The sequence below is a fragment of the Anomaloglossus baeobatrachus genome, chromosome 3, assembly GCF_048569485.1.
Source record: "Anomaloglossus baeobatrachus isolate aAnoBae1 chromosome 3, aAnoBae1.hap1, whole genome shotgun sequence".
In the NCBI taxonomy this organism is placed as follows: domain Eukaryota; kingdom Metazoa; phylum Chordata; class Amphibia; order Anura; family Aromobatidae; genus Anomaloglossus; species Anomaloglossus baeobatrachus.
The window spans coordinates 177,542,012-177,562,035 of NC_134355.1; the positions used below are offsets into that span (position 1 = coordinate 177,542,012).

General features: G+C 43.3%; 1 protein-coding gene across 1 annotated transcript in view; it reads right to left on the reverse strand.

Moving 5' to 3' along the window:
* Window positions 1-20,024, reverse strand: part of FNDC1 (fibronectin type III domain containing 1) — a 391,652-nt gene that overhangs the window by 36,167 nt on the left and 335,461 nt on the right. The window contains exon 15 of the mRNA XM_075338178.1: window positions 4,408-4,516. Coding sequence (XP_075194293.1) covers window positions 4,408-4,516 — 109 coding nt within the window. The remainder of the gene's footprint in view (window positions 1-4,407; window positions 4,517-20,024) is intronic.

The window sequence follows — 20,024 nt, forward strand, 5'->3', positions numbered from 1 at the left end:
TTTGCTCTTGTCTGACAAATGCTCCTTTACAACCACTCCACTGCCACCCTCTATTAGGGGTACTTTGCACACTACGACATCGCAGCTGCGATGTCGGTGGGGTCAAATTGAAAGTGATGCACATCCGGCGTCGTTGTCAACATCGGAGTATGTGAATCCTTTTTACTACAATTAACGAGCGCAAAAGTGTCGAAATTGTATGATCGGTGAAGTGTCTGGCATTTCCATAATGTCACTGCAGCGACAGGTACGATGTTGTTCCTCGTTCCTGGGGCAGCACACATCGCTGTGTATGAAGCCGCAGGAGCGAGGAACATCTCCTTACCTGCGTCCCGCCTGCATTGAGGAAGGAAGGAGGTTGGCGGGATATTTACGTCCCGCTCATCTCCGCCCCTCCGCTTCTATTGGCTGCCTGCCGTGTGACGTCGCTTTGACGCCGCACGACCCGCCCCCTTAGGAAGGAGGCGGTTCGCCGGCCAGAGCAACGTCGCAGGGCAGGTAAGTGCATGTGAAGCTGCCATAGCGATAATGTTCGCTATGGCAGCTATCACAAGATATCGCATGTGCGACGGGGCGGAGACTATCGCGCTCGGCATCGCTACAATCGGCTTGCGATGTCGTAGTGTGCAAAGTACCCCTTACTCTCCCCTCTGTTGAGGTGCACTTCGTCCGCATCTACTCCCCTTCCAACTGGCTGTCATTTACTTCCCACCAAGGCCAGACACCGCCTTTTTTGACCATTTCACCACCTGGCTACTACATTTCCTTTCCACCGACATCCCCAATATCATTATGGCCGACTTGAACATCTCCATTGACACTTCAAACTCACGTATCTCTAAACTTTTAACACTACACTTCCTCCTTCAGCCTGACTCAATGGTCCTCTGCAGCTACTCACAAAGATGGCCACACGATGGACCTAATCTTCACCCGCCTCTGCTCCATATTTAACCTCTCAAACTCACCTATCTCACTGTCTGACCATAAACCTACTCACATTCTCTTCCCTTTCTTCTCCAAGTACACAACCCCCTTCACATACTTTCACACCCTCGCAGAAATCTCAAACACCTTGACTTACAATCACTCTCTGAGTCCCTTCTCCATGTCACAGACATTGCTTTCTTATACGATGCAGATGCTACTGCCACTTTATATAACACCACAATCTCTTCAGCTCTTGAATCGGCCACCCCCTTTACGCATACCAAAACTCGCACAATCAACAGGCAACCTTGGCACACGAGCCAGACTAAAGAACTGAGATGAGCATCTAGAATTGTTGAGCGGAGATGGAAGAGGTCTCATTCTACTGAACACTTCATTGCATACAAACAATTTATCACCAATTTCAAGTCCACACTCACTGCTGCAAAACAAACCTACTTCTCATCTCTCATATCCTCCCTGTCTCACAACCCTAAACAGCTATTCAATACTTTTAACTCTCTCCTCCACCCCCAGCACCACCCCCTATCCTGTCATCTCAGCTAAAGACTATGCCTCTTTCTTCAAGCAGAAGATTAATAACTTCAGATCAAGCTTTGACCCACAATTCCCACTGCCCCTCCTCATAACTACCGAACCTTCTTCCTCCAAATCCAGCTTCTTCACCATGACAAATCATCTTTCCACTCTACTCTCAAGATCACATCTCACCACCTGTGCACTTGACTCGCTCCCATCCTAGCTCATACTCAATCTCGCCGCAGTCCACATCCCGACCCTGCGTTTGGATGCATTTATTTTGTTAAACGCAGTGTTTACAGTTGTCAAAGTCTGCCAGAGGGTGCATTTTTTTTTGACAATTACAGAACGCAGCATGGGCACATACCCTTAAAGGTTTTTATTGGCACCATTTTGGGCCACATAATATTTTTTAATCATTCCACTTTTTGTGAGGCAGAATTATGAAGAAACAGTAATTCAAGTTTGTTTTTTTTATGCCGTTAACTATGCCGTAAAAGTGATAAGACAACTTTATTCTTCAGGTCAGTATGATTACAGCGATACCATATTTACCGTATATAGTTTTTTTTTATGTTTTGCCACTTTTACACCATAAAAACAACTTTCTGGAAAAAAAATAGTTTTTGCATAGCTGTATTCTGAGAGCTATAGCATTTTTATTTTTCTGTTGACAGAGCTAGAGCTGTATGCAGGCTTATTTTACGGGAGAAGATGACGTTTTTAGTGGTACCATTTTTATTTGACTTTTTGATATTGTTTCATTCCACTTTTTTTGTCAGGAAGATGATGAAAAGACAGTTTCTGCTACTTTTTTTTTTTTTACTGTATTCACAGGGTTACTAGGGTTACTAGGTTGACAGTTTTATAGATTGGGCTGTTACAGACGCGGCAATACCAAATACTGTAAGGCTATGTGCCCACGGGGAGAGTGTCCTGTGGTTATATCCGCAGGAGCTTGCAGATAAACGCAGCACAACTTTGTCTGTTTACATGCTGTGGTTTTCTTGTGGAATGTCCTGCGGATATGCTGTGGCATTCTGCATTGAGGATATAGTACCATGGCTTGGGCACTGCATCCTCAATGCAGAACAAGTGCTGCAGTGATCGGGGAGTTCATACCTCCATCACGCAGCACTTCACTTTCCAGCCGTGTCTGTCAGCGTCTGCACATTGCCGGAGAAGGTGGGCAGGCCTGAACTAGCTTCGGCTGTCACATGACTGGAGCTCGTGCAGGCCCCGCCCACCTCCTGCTTCCTGCTCCTGGCTCCACTGCGCTCCAGTCTGCACCGGAAGAAGTGACTCCGGTGTCTTCTATCAAGGCAGGTAAGTATGGGATGCTACGGAGAAATCCGCAGGAATAATTCACATGCTGCAGATTCTTCCGCAGAGAAATTCACATTATTTCCGCTGCAGAAAAAAACGCAGCATGGGCACAGCACTCCCCAAGTGGCATAGAAATGGCTGGGGACTCGCTGTACTGCGGATTTTTGAAAAATCCACGGAATTTCCGTGAAAAAATCGCGGCAGATTCCGCAAATGTTCCGCAGCGTGACCACATAGCCTGTGGACTTTTTTTGTTTATTTTTTTACATAAATTGACATATTTATTGGAATTTTTTGTTGCTGTTCTTTATTTTCACATTTTTTTAAATATTTTTACCAATTATTTTAAACTTTTTTTTAACTATTTTACTTAGTTCCAATGCAACACACGCAGAACTGACTCAATGCAACACTCGCAGCATTGACACTTATCCTTGTACACCATGCATCTGGCATCATGTGCAAGGCTTTCCATAGCTGGGTAACCTGAGGGTCATCATGGTGATGACACAGAGTTACCATGGCAGCAATCGTGTTCCTGTGATTGCATTAGAGGGACCTGATCGTACCGACTTTCATGACGTACCCAGTACGCCCAATGTTGTAAAGAGGTTAAATCTTTGGGGTCAAAGTAATATTATAGTGGAAAAAAATATTTTTTTTTATTTTCATAGCACAATGTTATACAATTCCGTGATTCACATGATGGTTACAATTTCACACTACAAGCCAAGAGGAATTCCTTGAAGCACTGAAGTGTTACAGAGTTATTTCCTCATATAGTGACACTGGTCAGAATTGAAAAAAATTAGCTGTTCAGGAAGGGGAAAATAGGTGGTGGGGGGGGGGGTGAATGTGCTAAAGGGGGTTTTCCACAAACAAAATAGATTTTTATCAATAGATCTTGGATTAGTACTACAATTCTAAAAATGTTTTCCTGTGCTGAGATAACCTTTTAAATGTGCCCCTCCTATGTACTGGGACCGTACAGGGACATGGTCTGATCATACCACATGCTGTGTTTATATTCTTCTGCACCTGCTTTGTCCAGGTGATGTATTATGATCAGACCATGTTCTTGCATAATCAGACACAGCCATTACACAGTACATATCGGGGGCACATTTATAGGATTATCTCGGCACAGGTACATTTTTTTAATAACATCCAATTTTGGAAATTATAATTCCAAAAACTATTGATTAAAATGAACTTGTTTTTGGTTAAAACCCTTTAAGGCTTCTCCTCTATTTTCAAGCATAACTTATCTTTTAGTGCTGCCTTCCTCAAACTTGTACTTAAAATAGTTGCTTATGCTGGAGTAAGTGAGCAGATCAGACTTTCAGCCTCCACCAGTTAAAAATCAGCTTTCCCATGTGCATTTTTTTTGCAATTGGATGTGTCCATTTTGATAACAGGAGAACTGTGTAGTCTCTGCTTCTCAAAAGAAGAGAACCTGTAATACCTATATATTAATAAGTATCATCAAGTTGTGTCCCCATCACATTTGTTAAAATAAAGTGGACAACTCTTTTAACGAAGGAGTAAGAAATTATTTAAGTAAACAGAAGAGCTAACTCATTCAGAATAGATCTCCAAGGGAATACATACCTTGTATTTGGCTTTAAGTTTTCGATTGGGAAATTGGTGCCTCCTGCAGTGCCTGTAGACCATTTATTCTTTAAAAAGTCATCGTAAGATGCACTGTAAACCAAGTATCCTGTTTAGGAAATAAAATAAGTAAATTAAGAGTTTTATTTAAAACTAAGAGCTTTTCAAGAGAGTTATAGATGGTATTTAATTCAAATGCCAATGTATGATACAAAGTTGATATATACAGTATATATAACAAGGCGAAGGAGAGAGATCTAAGGAAACAGGCCAATACACAAGTGTGACCAATTAATCTAAGACTTCAAACATTGGTGCTATTTTAAAACATTTTGAATTATCTGTCAGTTTAAAATCTTTAAGAGCTGTTAGAGGTTTTTATATCAGGAATCTCCTGTTCTTTTGAAGGGGTGCCTGCATAAGAAAAACCCTTCAACAAGCTCAGTCAGACTTTTGGCAACGTTTTACCATATCAAAAAACACACAGACAAAGGTGAGTTAATAATTTTCCACACTAGCTATATTAAAACTTCTTTTGGCAGCAATGACTTACCAGTGCAATGCGTGCAAGTTCTCCATCTCCCCGGTCACTGCTGTGCAGGTTTGTATATGTCACGTCAGTTCATTTGTGACTGCAGTGAGAAACATCGGCTGCCCCATTTGTGATTTGCACGAAAGAAGAGCAGTGTGCAATGATACTTTTTTATGTTCGGAGGTTGCGTCTGGTATTGATAGTTATCAAAGACTTAGTGCACAGTATGGAGAAAGTGTTTTGTCACAAAGAAGCATGAATGAATGGACAGAGAAGTTCAAGGAAGGTCGACCAACTGTCAGCCATACAGAAGGAGACAGAAACCCGTCCACATCCACAACTGGTAACAATGAGAGGGCGTTTTGACTGATTTTGTTATAGCCGAATGACAGTGGATTATATGGTAAATTATTTGCAAATCAGCCAAGGTTCGACCTTTGCAATAATCCACCACAACCGACTTGGGTAAAGAAACATTGTCGGGAAAAAGGTTAAATAATCAACATTGATTGTTACAGTGAGTTGCTCATTGAAGAGCTGAAGCCTAAAATTTAAAAAAAATACAGCGGATTGCTATCCAAGGTGGCTGAATAACAATGCATATCCACACACCACTGCACGACCTATCACGTACTGGTACGCGATAGGTTAGATTCCCCTGCTTTGATGCAGGCTCACACACTGATCCTACATCTTTTATTGCATTTCTTGGCTGATCTGATCAGCCAACATGTGGCTGATGAGGCGCGAGTGGATTGGAAAGTTATATCCCCCTGTTAATCTCTGATCTCTGATAGCGGTTTTTAATGTGTGGGGGGGGGAAGCGCATCACTCCCTGCGACTGTCGGTGCACCAATGGGTTGTCATGACAGCTGGTGGTCTGCTGATGACCCCTGTGTCTGTTATGACATACTGTAGTTCCTGGGAACGCCAGAAGGAAGACAGCATTTGTACTGTACAGAGCACTGCTGATGCTGATGCACTGCTCTGTACAGCACAAATGATCATATTAAATCACTTAAAGGGAATAGTAAAAACAATAAAAAGTGAAAAAAAAAAGAAAAAAAACCCTCAAAATATCAAATCACCCCCTTTTGCACCATTGAAAATAAAGCAGTTAAAAAAATAAAAATACACATATTTGGTATCTCCGGGTTCAGAAATGCTTGATATTTCAAAATATAAAATAAATTAAACTGATCGGTAAAGAGCGTAACAAGAAAAAAAATCAATACGCCAGAATTATGGGGTTTTTTGGTCGCCTCAAAAAAATGCAATTAGAGTCTATCAAATCATCCCATCTCCATTAAAATTATGTAATTAAAAATGACAGCTCAGGGGCGAGGGTACAAAATATAATCCCCTTACATAGCCCTAGATCCTGAAAAATGAGAACATAACTGGTCTTGGAAAGTAGGGCCAAAAGCGCAATTCTTTTTTTTTCTTACAAGTTTCTCATTTTTTTACCACTTTAAGATAAAAAAAGCTACACATGTTTGGTGTCTAAGAACCTGTACTGACCTGGGGAATGATACAGTCAGGTCATTTTTAACATATAGTGAACATGATAAGTAGAAAAACCCAAATAACCATTGTGGAATTGCACTCTTTTTGTAAATTCACTGCAGTTGGATTTTTTTTGCCCATTTTCCAAAGCAATATGTGCCAGAATGGTGTCATTCAAAAGTACAAGCCCTTATATGGCTATGTTGATGAGAAAACAAAAATGATGGCTCTTGGAAGAAAGGGAGGAAAAATGAAAAATGGAAAATCACCGGGTGGTGAAGGGGTTAAAGCATCCTGTCTACAGTACTGACCTTGCCTATTTGTCCCCAGAAAGAAGCACTATGAGGGCAAAGATTTATATCTGATAAAGAAGAAAAGATATCCTTGTATTCATGGCTCGCAGCTTAGCCTAAAATATTTTTTATCACAGAATACAAAAGCTTGCTGACAGATGGAAAAGTGCATTGAAAAACACGAAGATTATCTTGAAAAATGTTGTATTTGTCTTTTCTGAAAGTTGATTAAAGTACATTTTTGAACCAGTATGTGGACATATATTTGAGTCACTTACATATCTATGCAATGCCTTGAAAAAGGATACATACCTCATGATCTTTTCCATATTTTATATGTTACACCCACAAACTTAAATGTATTTTATTGGGAATTTATACCAACACTAAGTAGCAAGCATTTCAGAAGTGTAAAGGAAATGGTACACGGTTTTCTAAATATTTGAAAAATATACACTGTGTGCAGAATTATTAGGCAAGTTGTATTTTAGAGGGGGTTTTTTTATTATTGATCAACAACTATGTTCTCAATCAACCCAAAAGACTCATAAATTTCAAAGCTTAATATTTTTGGAAGTTGGAGTGTTTTTTTTTTAGATTTAGCTATCTTAGGAGGATATCTGTTTTTGCAAATAACTATTACTGTGCATAATTATTAGGCAACTTAATAAAAAACAAATATATTCCCATCTCACTTGTTTATTAGTAAACCAATATAACTGCACAAAATTTAGAAATAAACATTTCTGACATGCAAAAACAAACCCCCCAAAAATTAGAGACCAATATAGCCACCTTTCTTTCTGATGATACTCAACAGTCTACCATCCATAGATTCTGTCAGTTGCTTGATCTGTTTACGATCAACATTGCATGCAGCAGCCACCACAGCCTCCCAGACACTGTTCCGAGAGGTGTACTGTTTTGCTCCCTGTAGATCTTACATTTTTGAGGGACCACAGGTTCTCCATGGGGTTCAGATCAGGTGAACAAGGGGGCCGTGTCATTATTTTTTCATCTTTTAGACCTTTACTGGCCAGCCACGCTGTGGAGTAGTTGGATGTATGTGATGGAGCATTGTCCTGCATGAAAATCATGTTTTTCTTGAACGATACCGACTTCTTCCTGTACCACTGCTTGAAGAAGTTGTCTTCCAGATACTGGCAGTAGGTCTTGGAGTTGAGCTTCACTCCATCCTCAACCTGAAAAGGTACCAGAAGTTCAACTTTGATGATACCAGCCCATACCAGTACCCCACCTCCACCTTGTTGGCGTCTGAGTCGGAGTGGAGCTCTCTGCCCTTTACTGATTCAGCCTCTGGCCCATTCATCTGGTCCATCAAGAAAGAGTCACTCTCATTTCATCAGTCCATAAAACCTTTGAAAAATCAGTCTTAAGATATTTCTTGGCCCAGTCTTGACATTTTAGCTTATGTTTCTTGTTCAAAGGTGGTCGTGTTTCAGCCGTCCCTACCTTGGCCATGTCCCTGAGTATGGTACACCTTGTGCTTTGATACTCCAGTAATGTTGCAGCTCTGAAATATGGCCAAACTGGTGGCAAATGGCATCTTGGCAGCTTCACGCTTGATTTTCCTCAATTCATTGGCAGTTATTTTGCGCCTTTTTTTGCCCAACATGCTTCTTGCGACCCTGTTGGCTATTTGTCATGAAACGCTTGATTGTTCGGTGATCACGCTTCAAAAGTTTGGCAATTTCAAAACTGCTGCATCCGTCTGCAAGACATCTCACAATTTTGGACTTTTCAAAGCCTGTCAAATCTCTCTTCTGACCCATTTTGCCAAAGGAAAGGAAGTTGCCTAATAATTAAGCAGACCTTATATAGGGTGTTGATGTCATTACACCACACACCTCCTCATTACAGAGATGCACATCACCTGATTTACTTAATTGGTAGTTGGCTCTCAAGCCTATACAGCTTGGAGAAGGACAACATGTAGAAAAAGTATCATGTGATCAAAATACTCATTTGCCTAATAATTCTACACACAGTGTAAGTCAGAAAATTGTGATGTATATTTGCAAGCACATATATCTGGACATCATATGTTACAAGGATATCCATCACAATGTAGCACAATGTAGGGAAATTAAAGATTGAGTTTATATGACATACAGGAAAAGGTTACTCTTCGGTAGTTTGGGCTAAATACTTGCATTTAGCCTTATACTTGAATTGTTTAAACTAATGTCAATCAAACCATAATGTACCTGAAATTAATATTTTATGATACATGTATGTGTAAGCAGTAATTGTCGTTATGAAATTACAAATAGCATGATTAATTCCATAAGCTTCATACAGCTGGAAAACGTTACGTAGCATTCTTCCAATTTCACCCATAGATTAGTATGAACTATAATTCTAAATAATAGTGTTAATAGAGCAAAAAATGTATTTATGACTATTCTAAACTTTCAGATCAAAGTTCATTCTTTGAGCAAATTTCTGCAGTTTATTGCACGCCTGCTATCTACAAAGGATGGCTTCCAATACTTTGCTGTGAATTACATAATTACAACAAGGTTAAAATTTCTGTATCTATGAAGAACAAGCATTCAGCAATTCTTTCACTGAGACCTAATGCAGAATGGCTTTTTTTTTTTTCTGTGGATCCATAACAGTGTCTCGATAAAAGTGCATTGGATCCTTTTCATTCCATATTGCTTCTAGCGGAGATTATTTCTTTCATACAACACACAACTAGAGATTGGCGAAACCGCACATGTTTGGGTTCGGTGGGTCCAGCCAGACTTTAAAAATAAAGTCAGTTTTCGGAGCGAACTTATCCCAAACTTGAACTCAAACACTGAACTCCATATAAGTCGAAGGGACCCGAATTTACATTTTATAAAATGGTGCTAGTAAAGGCTAGGGGGCTGCAAAAGGAAGCAAATTGGGGAATAAAGCAGGACAATTATACTTACCGAGTTTCCGAGCGACTGTCACACTGCTTCTGAGTCCACTCATTAAATCTGCTTCCCCCACTCACCCACAGTGACAGCTACTGTGATTGGTTGCAGTCAGACTGCTGGCATGCTGGTGTCTGTGATTGGTTTCCCTCATACTAACTGTTTGAGTCCCCAAACTGGAGTGTAAAAATAAATAAATAATTGGAAAAAATGCCGTATTTTGATACTCAGTGCAGATAAAGCAGACAGCTGGAAGATGCAGCCCCTTGCTGTGTACGTTATCTTAGCACGCAGTTCCCCCTCCCACCCACTTTTGATACCCAGCCAAGATAAAGCAGACAGTTGAGGGCTGGTAGTCTCAGACTGAGGAGGCCCTTGGTTATTTGCCCCTTCCTAGCCTAAAATTAACAGCTGCCCAGAGTTGGCACATTCATTACATGCACCAATCCTGGCCCTTTAGCTAGCCCATCCCAATTGCCATAGAGCTGTGGAAATCCAGGTAATATAAGGGGTTAATCACAGCTGTAATTTGTAAAAAAAATCGCAGCTGCTACAAAACCTGGATTTGCAATGGATAGGGGTCTATGAGACCCTCTCATGACTAATCGTGTAAGTAAAAAAGAAATAAACACAAAACAAAAAGAAAAATCTTTTATTTAAAAAAACACCCTCTTTCTATAATTTATTTGTTCAATACTTTCTCCTTGTTTAATTTTTTCATTATTACTCATAACTTAATTTTTGAGCAGCAATGGTTTTATTTCTTTGCTTGTGCGGATTGGATGGATTGTTAATGACAACAGGTGAGAAATTCATGTCAATAGCACCTTTAAATATATTTCTACTTAAATAGGTGACGTGTTCAATACTAATTTCACCCGTTTCACAAGGAATTCGCCTGTTAGTCGGTATGCATACACTTTGTGTGCAATTAGGCAATTTATTTATTTTTTTTTTTTATGATTAATTTTATTACTGAACAACTACAGTGCTGCTATTGAATCCAAAAGGTTAATAAACATGAAACTTGAATACGATACTATACTTGTTTATGGGTGCAGAATTATTGGGCAAATATATGTGTGGAGAATTATTATGCAACTAAATGAGAATCTTACATTTTTCTATCTCAGTTACCGTTTTTTTTTGTTTTATAAGATGCAACAGATTATAAGATGCACCCCAAATTTAGAGAGAAAAAACGGTAAAAAAAATATGGGGTCCATTTTACAATCCAGTGGTGTCTTACCAGTGAGGAGGGGCAGCAGTGGTAGTGGAGCGAGGTCACAAGAGGCAGGGGCTTTGATGAAGTACGGCAATGCATTGGGCAGTGCAGAGGGGGCCCAGATACTCACTGCGGGTGGCGGTGCTGTCCTGGGGCAGCGGACACTACTCTGTGCTGGGGCAGCAGGCGCTTCTCTGTGCTGGGGTAGGGGGCACTGTTCTGTGCTGGGGCAGCAGGTGCTGCTCTGTGCTGGGGTAGTGGGCACTGTTCTGTGCTGGGGCAGCAGGCGCTGCTCTGTGCTGGGGTAGTGGGCACTGTTCTGTGCTGGGGCAGCAGGCGCTGCTCTGTGCTATGGCCACAGGCGCTGCTCTATGCTTGGGTTGCGAGCACTGCTTTTTCCTGGGGCAGCAGGTGCTGCTCTGTGCTGGTGTTCACTGTGAGCAGTGAGGCACGGGCCATTCTCAAGATGTCAGCGGTGCAGCGGTGAAGCGGTGCTTCAAAGAAATGGCGTCCAGAGTAGAGTTGAGCGCGGTTCGTGGTTCGTGGTTCTCCAGTTCGCGGCTCGAGTGATTTTGGGGGCTGTTCTAGATCGAACTAGAACTCGAGCTTTTTTGCAAAAGCTCGATAGTTCTAGATACATTCGAGAATGGTTCTAGCAGCAAAAAACCCAGCTAATTCCTAGCTGGCTTTCCGCTGTAATAGTGTAAGTCACTCTGTGACTCACACTATTATGACATTTCAGTATATAGTGTGCGGGAACAGCGCATTCAGATCACTGCTGTTTGGATAATAATTTTTTTTTTTTCCTTGTCTTCCTTCCCTAAGCGTGCGCGTGTAGTGGGGAGGGACAGCATGTCAGCCAATCCCAGACACACACACAGCTAAGTGGACTTTTAGCCAGAGAAGCAACGGCATGTGTGATAGGATGTCCATGTCACATGTCCCTGCATTATAAAAACGAGTATCTGCCCGTCCGGACGCCATTATCTCTTCTGCGTCCTTGGTGTCAGACATCACTGGCGCAGCTCCTATCGCCGATACAGCTGTATACGCTCCATACACAGCGCTGGACAGCTTAGGGATAGCACTTTCAATCAGTCCTTTTAAGGGCTCATACCGGCAGGGTCAGAGCCATAGGTGACAGGTCCTGAAAACAGAGTTTAACAGCTACACAAGATGACAGCGTCTGTGTAGCTAAGGTCAGGGATTTACTCGCTGCATTTCCCCATTAGGAGGGATAGAAAGGCAGGCTTCCTTTCCTCTACCCAGAGACCCACAACCCTGCCACTGTACCCTCCTGCCCTTTGCACACTCCAACTCATTGTTACTAAGCCATTATACTAGCAAACACTGAGTGAACTTAGTGGCATCCTAAACGTGGCTATTGGACTTCTGTATAGTCCCAGTAGTGCAAAGATATTTGCAGCACGTCTGCCTGCATTGCACACTCAAACTCATTATAACTAAGCCATTATACTAGCAAACACTGAGTGAACTTAGTGGCATCCTAAACGTGGCTATTGGACTTCTGTATAGTCCCAGTAGTGCAAAGATATTTGCAGCACGTCTGCCTGCATTGCACACTCAAACTCATTATAACTAAGCCATTATACTAGCAAACACTGAGTGAACTTAGTGGCATCCTAAACGTGGCTATTGGACTTCTGTATAGTCCCAGTAGTGCAAAGATATTTGCAGCACGTCTGCCTGCATTGCACACTCAAACTCATTATAACTAAGCCATTATACTAGCAAACACTGAGTGAACTTAGTGGCATCCTAAACGTGGCTATTGGACTTCTGTATAGTCCCAGTAGTGCACAGATATTTGCAGCATGTCTGCCAGCATTGCACACTCAAACTCATTATAACTAAGCCATTATACTAGCAATTTATGCTGCCAGTTTCAGGGCCGTAGTTGCATTGTCAGGGATATTTATTCTGTATTATTCTGCTGTTAATAAAGCTAGACCACCGCTGCAATCTACACCACCTCTCAATTTTTACTACCACATTTTCAGTGAACAATCTTGTCGCAATCAACATGAGTGGCAAAATGGCAAAATGACATGCTGGTGGAAAGGGGAAGAGGCATGGTGGAAAAGGAAAAAAAGGGTTTGTCCGTGGGGAAGGTGGCAAAGCTCCATTATCATCTGCTGAAGATAGACCATCTACCAGCAAAAGTAAGATGTCTACTACTTACCGTGGACAATCCGATGTGCTCCCTTTTTTACGGACACGAACAACAGGAACAAAGGTAGATGATGGCCAAAAAAGGAAAATGCTTGAATGGATCTCAAATGGTCCAACAAGTGCCCTCTCAGCCACTTCAAGTACCGCATCCAAAAAACACCAGTCCTCTGAGTTGTCATCCCAATCAAACTTGCTTTCTCCCAGCTCTGAAGTCTCCATCAGCCCTGCACAGTATGGTGGAACTGAGATGGCTGAGTCTGCAGAGCTGTTCAGTCACACTATAGCCTGGGAATCAGAGGTCTGCTCCCAAGCTACAGTGAGTACAGACCAGGAAATGGTCTGCAGTGATGCCCAGAACCTTTGTGACTCTGATTCAGGCCGTGAGGACCAAGTTTCTGAGCATAATGTTGACCCTTTGTCACAAACTGTAACACCTGTGGTTATAGACAATGAGGAACATACTGATAACGATGAGACGCAGATACCCGATTGGGATGACAACTTAAATATTCGGTCAGGGCAAGAAGAGGCTCGGTCTGAGGGGGAGGGGAGTGCAAACACAACAATTGATGATGAAGTTCTAGATCCCACCTACTGTCAACCCCCAGTCAGGCACTCGAGGAGGTCAACAGAGGCGGTGGAGGAGGATGCAACCGACGACGAAGTTACCTTGCGCCTTCCTGGACAGAGTCGGAGCACTGGTAGCACGTCTACAACTGCATCATCAACCACCACTCTGCCTCTGAGCACTAGTCGGGGGGGCTCAGCAGGTCGCATGCCCTCTAAGCCTTGCCTAGCCTGGTCCTTTTTTGACATAGAAAAAGATCGCCCAAATTATGTGATGTGTAAAATTTGTCGTGATTCTTTTAGTAGAGGTCAAAACCTCAGCAGTTTGACAACTTCTTCCATGAATCGTCACATGAATAAGTATCATAGGTCCCAGTGGGAAGTTCACCGTGCTGCAATGCGGCCTAGCGGAGCGAACCATCCACGGCCTGCCCCTTCCAGTGCATCCGCGCGCTCTTCATCTTCTAGGACTGTGGGGACAGCTGTCACACCTGGTTTTCCACGCACAACTTCCACCACTGTAACCGCAACAGGCAGTTTGCTTGGTAGGTCGTCAGTTGGTTTGGAAGGGGAAACAAGTGAGTGTGTACAGCTCTCTCAGACATCGATAGCACCAACGTTGGATGAAGGCAACATCATGTCTCCGCCTGCACTTTCCTCACAAACCTGCATTTTTCCAGGGACACCCTACTCAACACCGTCTACACACAGCAGCCAGATCTCTGTCCCTCAGATGTGGTCAAATAAAAGGCCATTTCCTGCAACCCATGACAAAGCTAAGAGGTTGACTCTATCCCTCTGAAAGCTCTTGGCTACCGAAATGCTGCCTTTCCGCCTGGTGGACACACAGGATTTTAAAGACCTTATGTCTGTCGCTGTGCCCCAGTACCAGATGCCTAGTCGCCACTACTTCTCTAAGAAAGGTGTGCCCGCGCTACACCAGCATGTCGCACACAACATCACCGCTTCCTTGAAAAACTCTGTGTGAACGGATGCATTTCACCACCGATACTTGGACCAGTAAGCATGGACAGGGACGTTACATGTCGCTGACTGGGCACTGGGTAACTATGGTGATAGATGGTGAAGGGTCTGCTGCACAAGTCTTGCCGTCCCCACGACTTGTGTGTCAATCCTCTGTCTGTCCAAGTTCCGCCACTGCTTCTGCCTCCTCCACCTCATCTGTGTCCTCTACCTCTGCCCCAAGCCTGCCAGGTCAGGCCACCAGCATTCTCACTGCGCAGAAGGAATCACGCACCCCTCATTACTATGCTGGCAGCAGAGCGCAACGGCATGAGGCGGTCTTTAGCTTGACATGTCTTGGGAATAAGAGTCACATAGCTGAGGAGTTGTGGTCAGCTCTGCGGTCCGAGTTTAATAAATGGTTGTCTCCATTCAACCTGCAGCCTGGTAAGGCCGTGTGCGACAATGCTGCAAACCTGGGTGCGGCCCTTCGCCTGGGCAAAGTGACACACGTACCTTGTATGGCTCACGTGTTGAACCTTGTTGTCCAGCAATTTTTAACACACTATCCCGACCTAGATGGCCTTCTGACCAGGGTACGAAAACTGTCTGCTCACTTCCGCCGTTCAAGCGCCGCAGCTGAGCGACTTGCATCGCTCCAGAAGTCTTTCGGCCTGCCGGTTCATCGCCTGAAATGCGATGTGCCGACACGCTGGAATTCGACTCTCCACATGTTACAGCGACTGTGGCAGCACCGCCGAGCCCTGGTGCAATACGTCATGACGTATAGCCTGGGCCAACTAGATGCAGAGGTGGGACAGATCACCCTGATGGAGTGGTCTCAGATCAAGGACCTATGCACCCTTCTGCATAGTTTCGACATGGCGACGAATATGTTTAGCGCTGACAATGCCATTATCAGCATGACAATTCCAGTCATTTACATGCTGGAGCACACGCTAAACACTATTCGGAGTCAGGGGGTGAAACAACAGGAAGGGGAGGAACTACAGCAGGATTCATATGCGCAAGACACAACAACATCACCAAGGTCCAGACGTTCATCATCACCAACGTGGCAGGCATGGGACCATGGGGGACAGGAATCAACAAGGGTAGCAGGCGAAATGTTGAGGAAGGTGCAGGAGAACATGAAGAAATGGAGGACGAACTGTCCATGGACATGGAAGACTCAGCGGATGAGGGAGACCTTGGTCAAATTTCAGTTGAAAGAGGTTGGGGGGAGATGTCAGAGGAAGAAAGAACGGGTAGCACCTCTATGCCACAAACACAGCGTGGACTTGGTCCGCATGGCTGCGCAAGACACATGAGTGCCTTCTTGTTGCACTACCTCCAACATGACCCTCGTATTGTCAAAATTAGAAGTGATGATGACTACTGGCTTGCCACACTATTAGATCCCCGGTACAAGTCCAAATTTTGTGACATGATTCCAGCCATAGAAAGGGACGCACGTATGCCGGAGTATCAGCAGAAGCTGTTACTCGATCTTAGCTCGGCTTTTCCACCAAACAACCGTGCAGGTGCAGGGAGTGAATCTCCCAGTTGTAACTTGACAAACATGGGACGGTCTCGTCATCTTCAACAGTCTACCCATACCAGTAGGACTGCATCTGGTGCTGGTAACAGCAATTTTATGGAATCTTTTCATAATTTTTTTAGACCCTCCTTTGTAAGGCCACCAGAGACAACAAGTCTGACACATAGTCAACGGCTGGAGAGGATGATACAGGAGTATCTCCAAATGAACATCGATGCCATGACTTTGCAAATGGAGCCTTGCTCATTTTGGGCTTCAAATCTAGAAAAATGGCCAGAGCTCTCCAGTTACGCCTTGGAGATTTTGTCGTGTCCAGCTGCCAGCGTTGTCTCTGAACGTGTCTTCAGTGCTGCTGGGTGTGTGCTGACAGATAAGCGCACGCGTCTGTCCAGTGACAATGTGGACAGACTAACGTTCATCAAAATGAACAAGTCATGGATCCACCAGGAATTTACTACCCCGGTGTCATCCTGGGGAGAGTAAATGCTTGTGGATTTGGAATGTGCTTGATGCAAATCTAGCTGTGAAGTGTACAACTAGGGCACAAGTGCTGCCACTGAATGGGTGGGTGTGTGTGGGGCACAATTTTTGGAAAAAAAGGGAGACTCCGCTTGGAGTAACCCTTGCTTGCTGTGTTTTTTAAAAATGATCCAAGATGAACAGAGCTGGGATCAGGAAAGACTTTGCTACCTACCCCGGTGTCATCCTGGGGACGGTTAAGTATGGCGTATTTTTGAATGTGCTTGATGCAAATCTAGCTGTGAAGTGTACAACTAGGGCACAAGTGCTGCCACTGAATGGGTGGGTGTGTGTGGGGCACAATTTTTGGAAAAAAAGGGAGACTCCGCTTGGAGTAACCCTTGCTTGCTGTGTTTTTTAAAAATGATCCAAGATGAACAGAGCTGGGATCAGGAAAGACTTTGCTACCTACCCCGGTGTCATCCTGGGGACGGTTAAGTATGGCGTATTTTTGAATGTGCTTGATGCAAATCTAGCTGTGAAGTGTACAACTAGGGCACAAGTGCTGCCACTGAATGGGTGGGTGTGTGTGGGGCACAATTTTTGGAAAAAAAGGGAGACTCCGCTTGGAGTAACCCTTGCTTGCTGTGTTTTTTAAAAATGATCCAAGATGAACAGAGCTGGGATCAGGAAAGACTTTGCTACCTACCCCGGTGTCATCCTGGGGACGGTTAATTATGGCGTATTTTTGAATGTGCTTGATGCAAATCTAGCTGTGAAGTGTACAACTAGGGCACAAGTGCTGCCACTGAATGGGTGGGTGTGTGTGGGGCACAATTTTTGGAAAAAAAGGGAGACTCCGCTTGGAGTAACCCTTGCGTGCTGTGTTTTTTAAAAATGATCCAAGATGAACAGAGCTGGGATCAGGAAAGACTTTGCTACCTACCCTGGTGTCATCCTGGGGACGGTTAAGTATGGCGCATTTTTGAATGTGCTTGATGCAAATCTAGCTGTGAAGTGTACAACTAGGGCACAAGTGCTGCCACTGAATGGGTGGGTGTGTGTGGGGCACAATTTTTGAAAAAAAAGGGAGACTCCGCTTGGAGTAACCCTTGTGTGCTGTGTTTTTTAAAAATGATCCAAGATGAACAGAGCTGGGATCAGGAAAGACTTTGCTACCTACCCCGGTGTCATCCTGGGGACGGTTAAATATGGCGTATTTTTTAATGTGCTTGATGCAAATCTAGCTGTGAAGTGTACAACTAGGGCACAAGTGCTGCCACTGAATGGGTGGGTGTGTGTGGGGCACAATTTTTGGAAAAAAGGGAGACTCCGCTTGGAGTCACCTTGCGGTGTTTTACATGATTTTAGAAGGGAATGCCATGCCTATATCTGTGTCTCGTCCTCTTTTTCCTCGTAACGCTGTTTTGTTTTCACATGGGAATTTGTCCTTGTCACTTTCCCAGGTGTTTGTGTTGTGTTGTGAGTTGTTTGTCACCTTTTGGACACCTTTGAGGGTGTTTTCTAGGTGTTTTTATGTGTTTGTGATTGCCTGCCATTGTTTCCTATGCAGTTCGAGTTCGGTTCGTCGAACGTTCGACGAACCAAACTCGAACGGGAGCTTTGTTCGGCGAACCGACCTCGAGCCGAACCGCGACCGGTTCGCTCATCTCTAGTCCAGAGTCGGTGTATGCACAGACTGAGTTATTGGCTGAATGACAAGCCAAGAAGTCATCTACGGATGCCATTTTCCTAAAGTCTGCTGCTGGGACATTAATGGGCCGAATGTAGCATGTGCGCAGATGAGAGCTTGAGCTGAGAGCTTGATCTGCATACACACCGACTCTGGGTGCCATTATTTGAAGCCCTCACCACTGACATCTTCAGAATGGAATGGCCTATGCCTTATCGCCCACTGCACAGAGCCGCACAGAGTTGTACTGCACAGAGCAGTGCCAGAAAGAGGACAGCCGTATAGAGCAGAGCAGCACCGCCCGCCGCACAGAGCAGCACCCGCAGCACAGCACACAGCATTGCACCTGCCTCCTGTGACCCCTCTCCACCACACCCCGGTAAGTTACATTTGGATTTTAAAACTCACCACTCATTTTCCTCCCAAATTTTAGGGAGGAAAAGAGCATCTTATAATCTGAAAAATACAGTAAATATTTTCATCTGTTAAAGTGAGAATAATAAGCAAACAACTCAACATATACAAAAATAAATTTCTGACATATCAAAAAAATATCAGCAACACATATAGCCATCCTTCTTTTCAATAAAAGTCATAGGTCTTTCATCCATGGAGTCCACCAGTTTCTTAATCTGCTGACGATCCGCTTTTTAGGCAGCCCCAACCACAGCCTCCCAGACACTGTTCACAGAGGTGTACTGTTATCTTTCACATTACTACTCATTAAAGAAAGGCCCCCAAGTTCTCAATTGGGTTCAGGTCAGGTGAAGAAGGGGCCATATCACTATTTTGTAATCTTTAAGACCTTTACTGGTTAGCAAAGCAGTGGAATACTGTGATGCAACATTATCCTGCATAACAATTATGGTTTTCATAAAAGAGTCAGTTAAATCTCTTTTGGCTTATTTTGCCTGAGGAAAACAAGCTGCCTAATAATTCTGCACTTCTTGATAAAGGATGCTGATATCCTTAGGCCTCACCCTTCTTCATTACACAAATACTCATCACCTGATGTGCTTAATCCAATAAACATTCAAGTTTATACAGCTTGGAGTTGGAAAAAAGACTTCAAAATTATGAAATAGTAAAAATACTCACTTGCTTAATAATTGTGCACACCGTGTAACTATCCTGTAATCGCGAATATGATCTCCATCTACCAGTATGCGGTCAATGTATGGTGAAAATTTTGGTTATTCTTTATGTAGTTATTTTTATTCACTAACAGCATTGCCATCTGCGGAGGTGCCCACTATACCCATTGGGTTTAAGATGTTCCTCACTTAAAACATGCGTGTGATTGGCCCTGGCACCATCCCAAAGAAAAACATTTGGGAATTTTTGGTAATTATTTTGCCAGCAGTATATTCTATAAATCTCATAATCTATGTGTCACACAATTTCTTCCTAAAGTTAGTTTTGGAGCAACATGCATTATATCCATCTTCGTTCTCAAACGAATGTATTATTCACAATCATAGACATGTGGTTTACATCTGGATCACTTCCAGTTTCCATCTGCAGTAGCTGAAAATGAATCTAGAACTGTGACCAAATGGCATGAAAACAGATGTCTGTCCAAATTACTTTCTCCATATAGTGTACGCTTTACTCCTATATATTTTTCTTCTGTGGTTGCATTAAAATAAAATCCAAGTCCATGTGATCAAAAGCGATTACAAATGGCCATATATA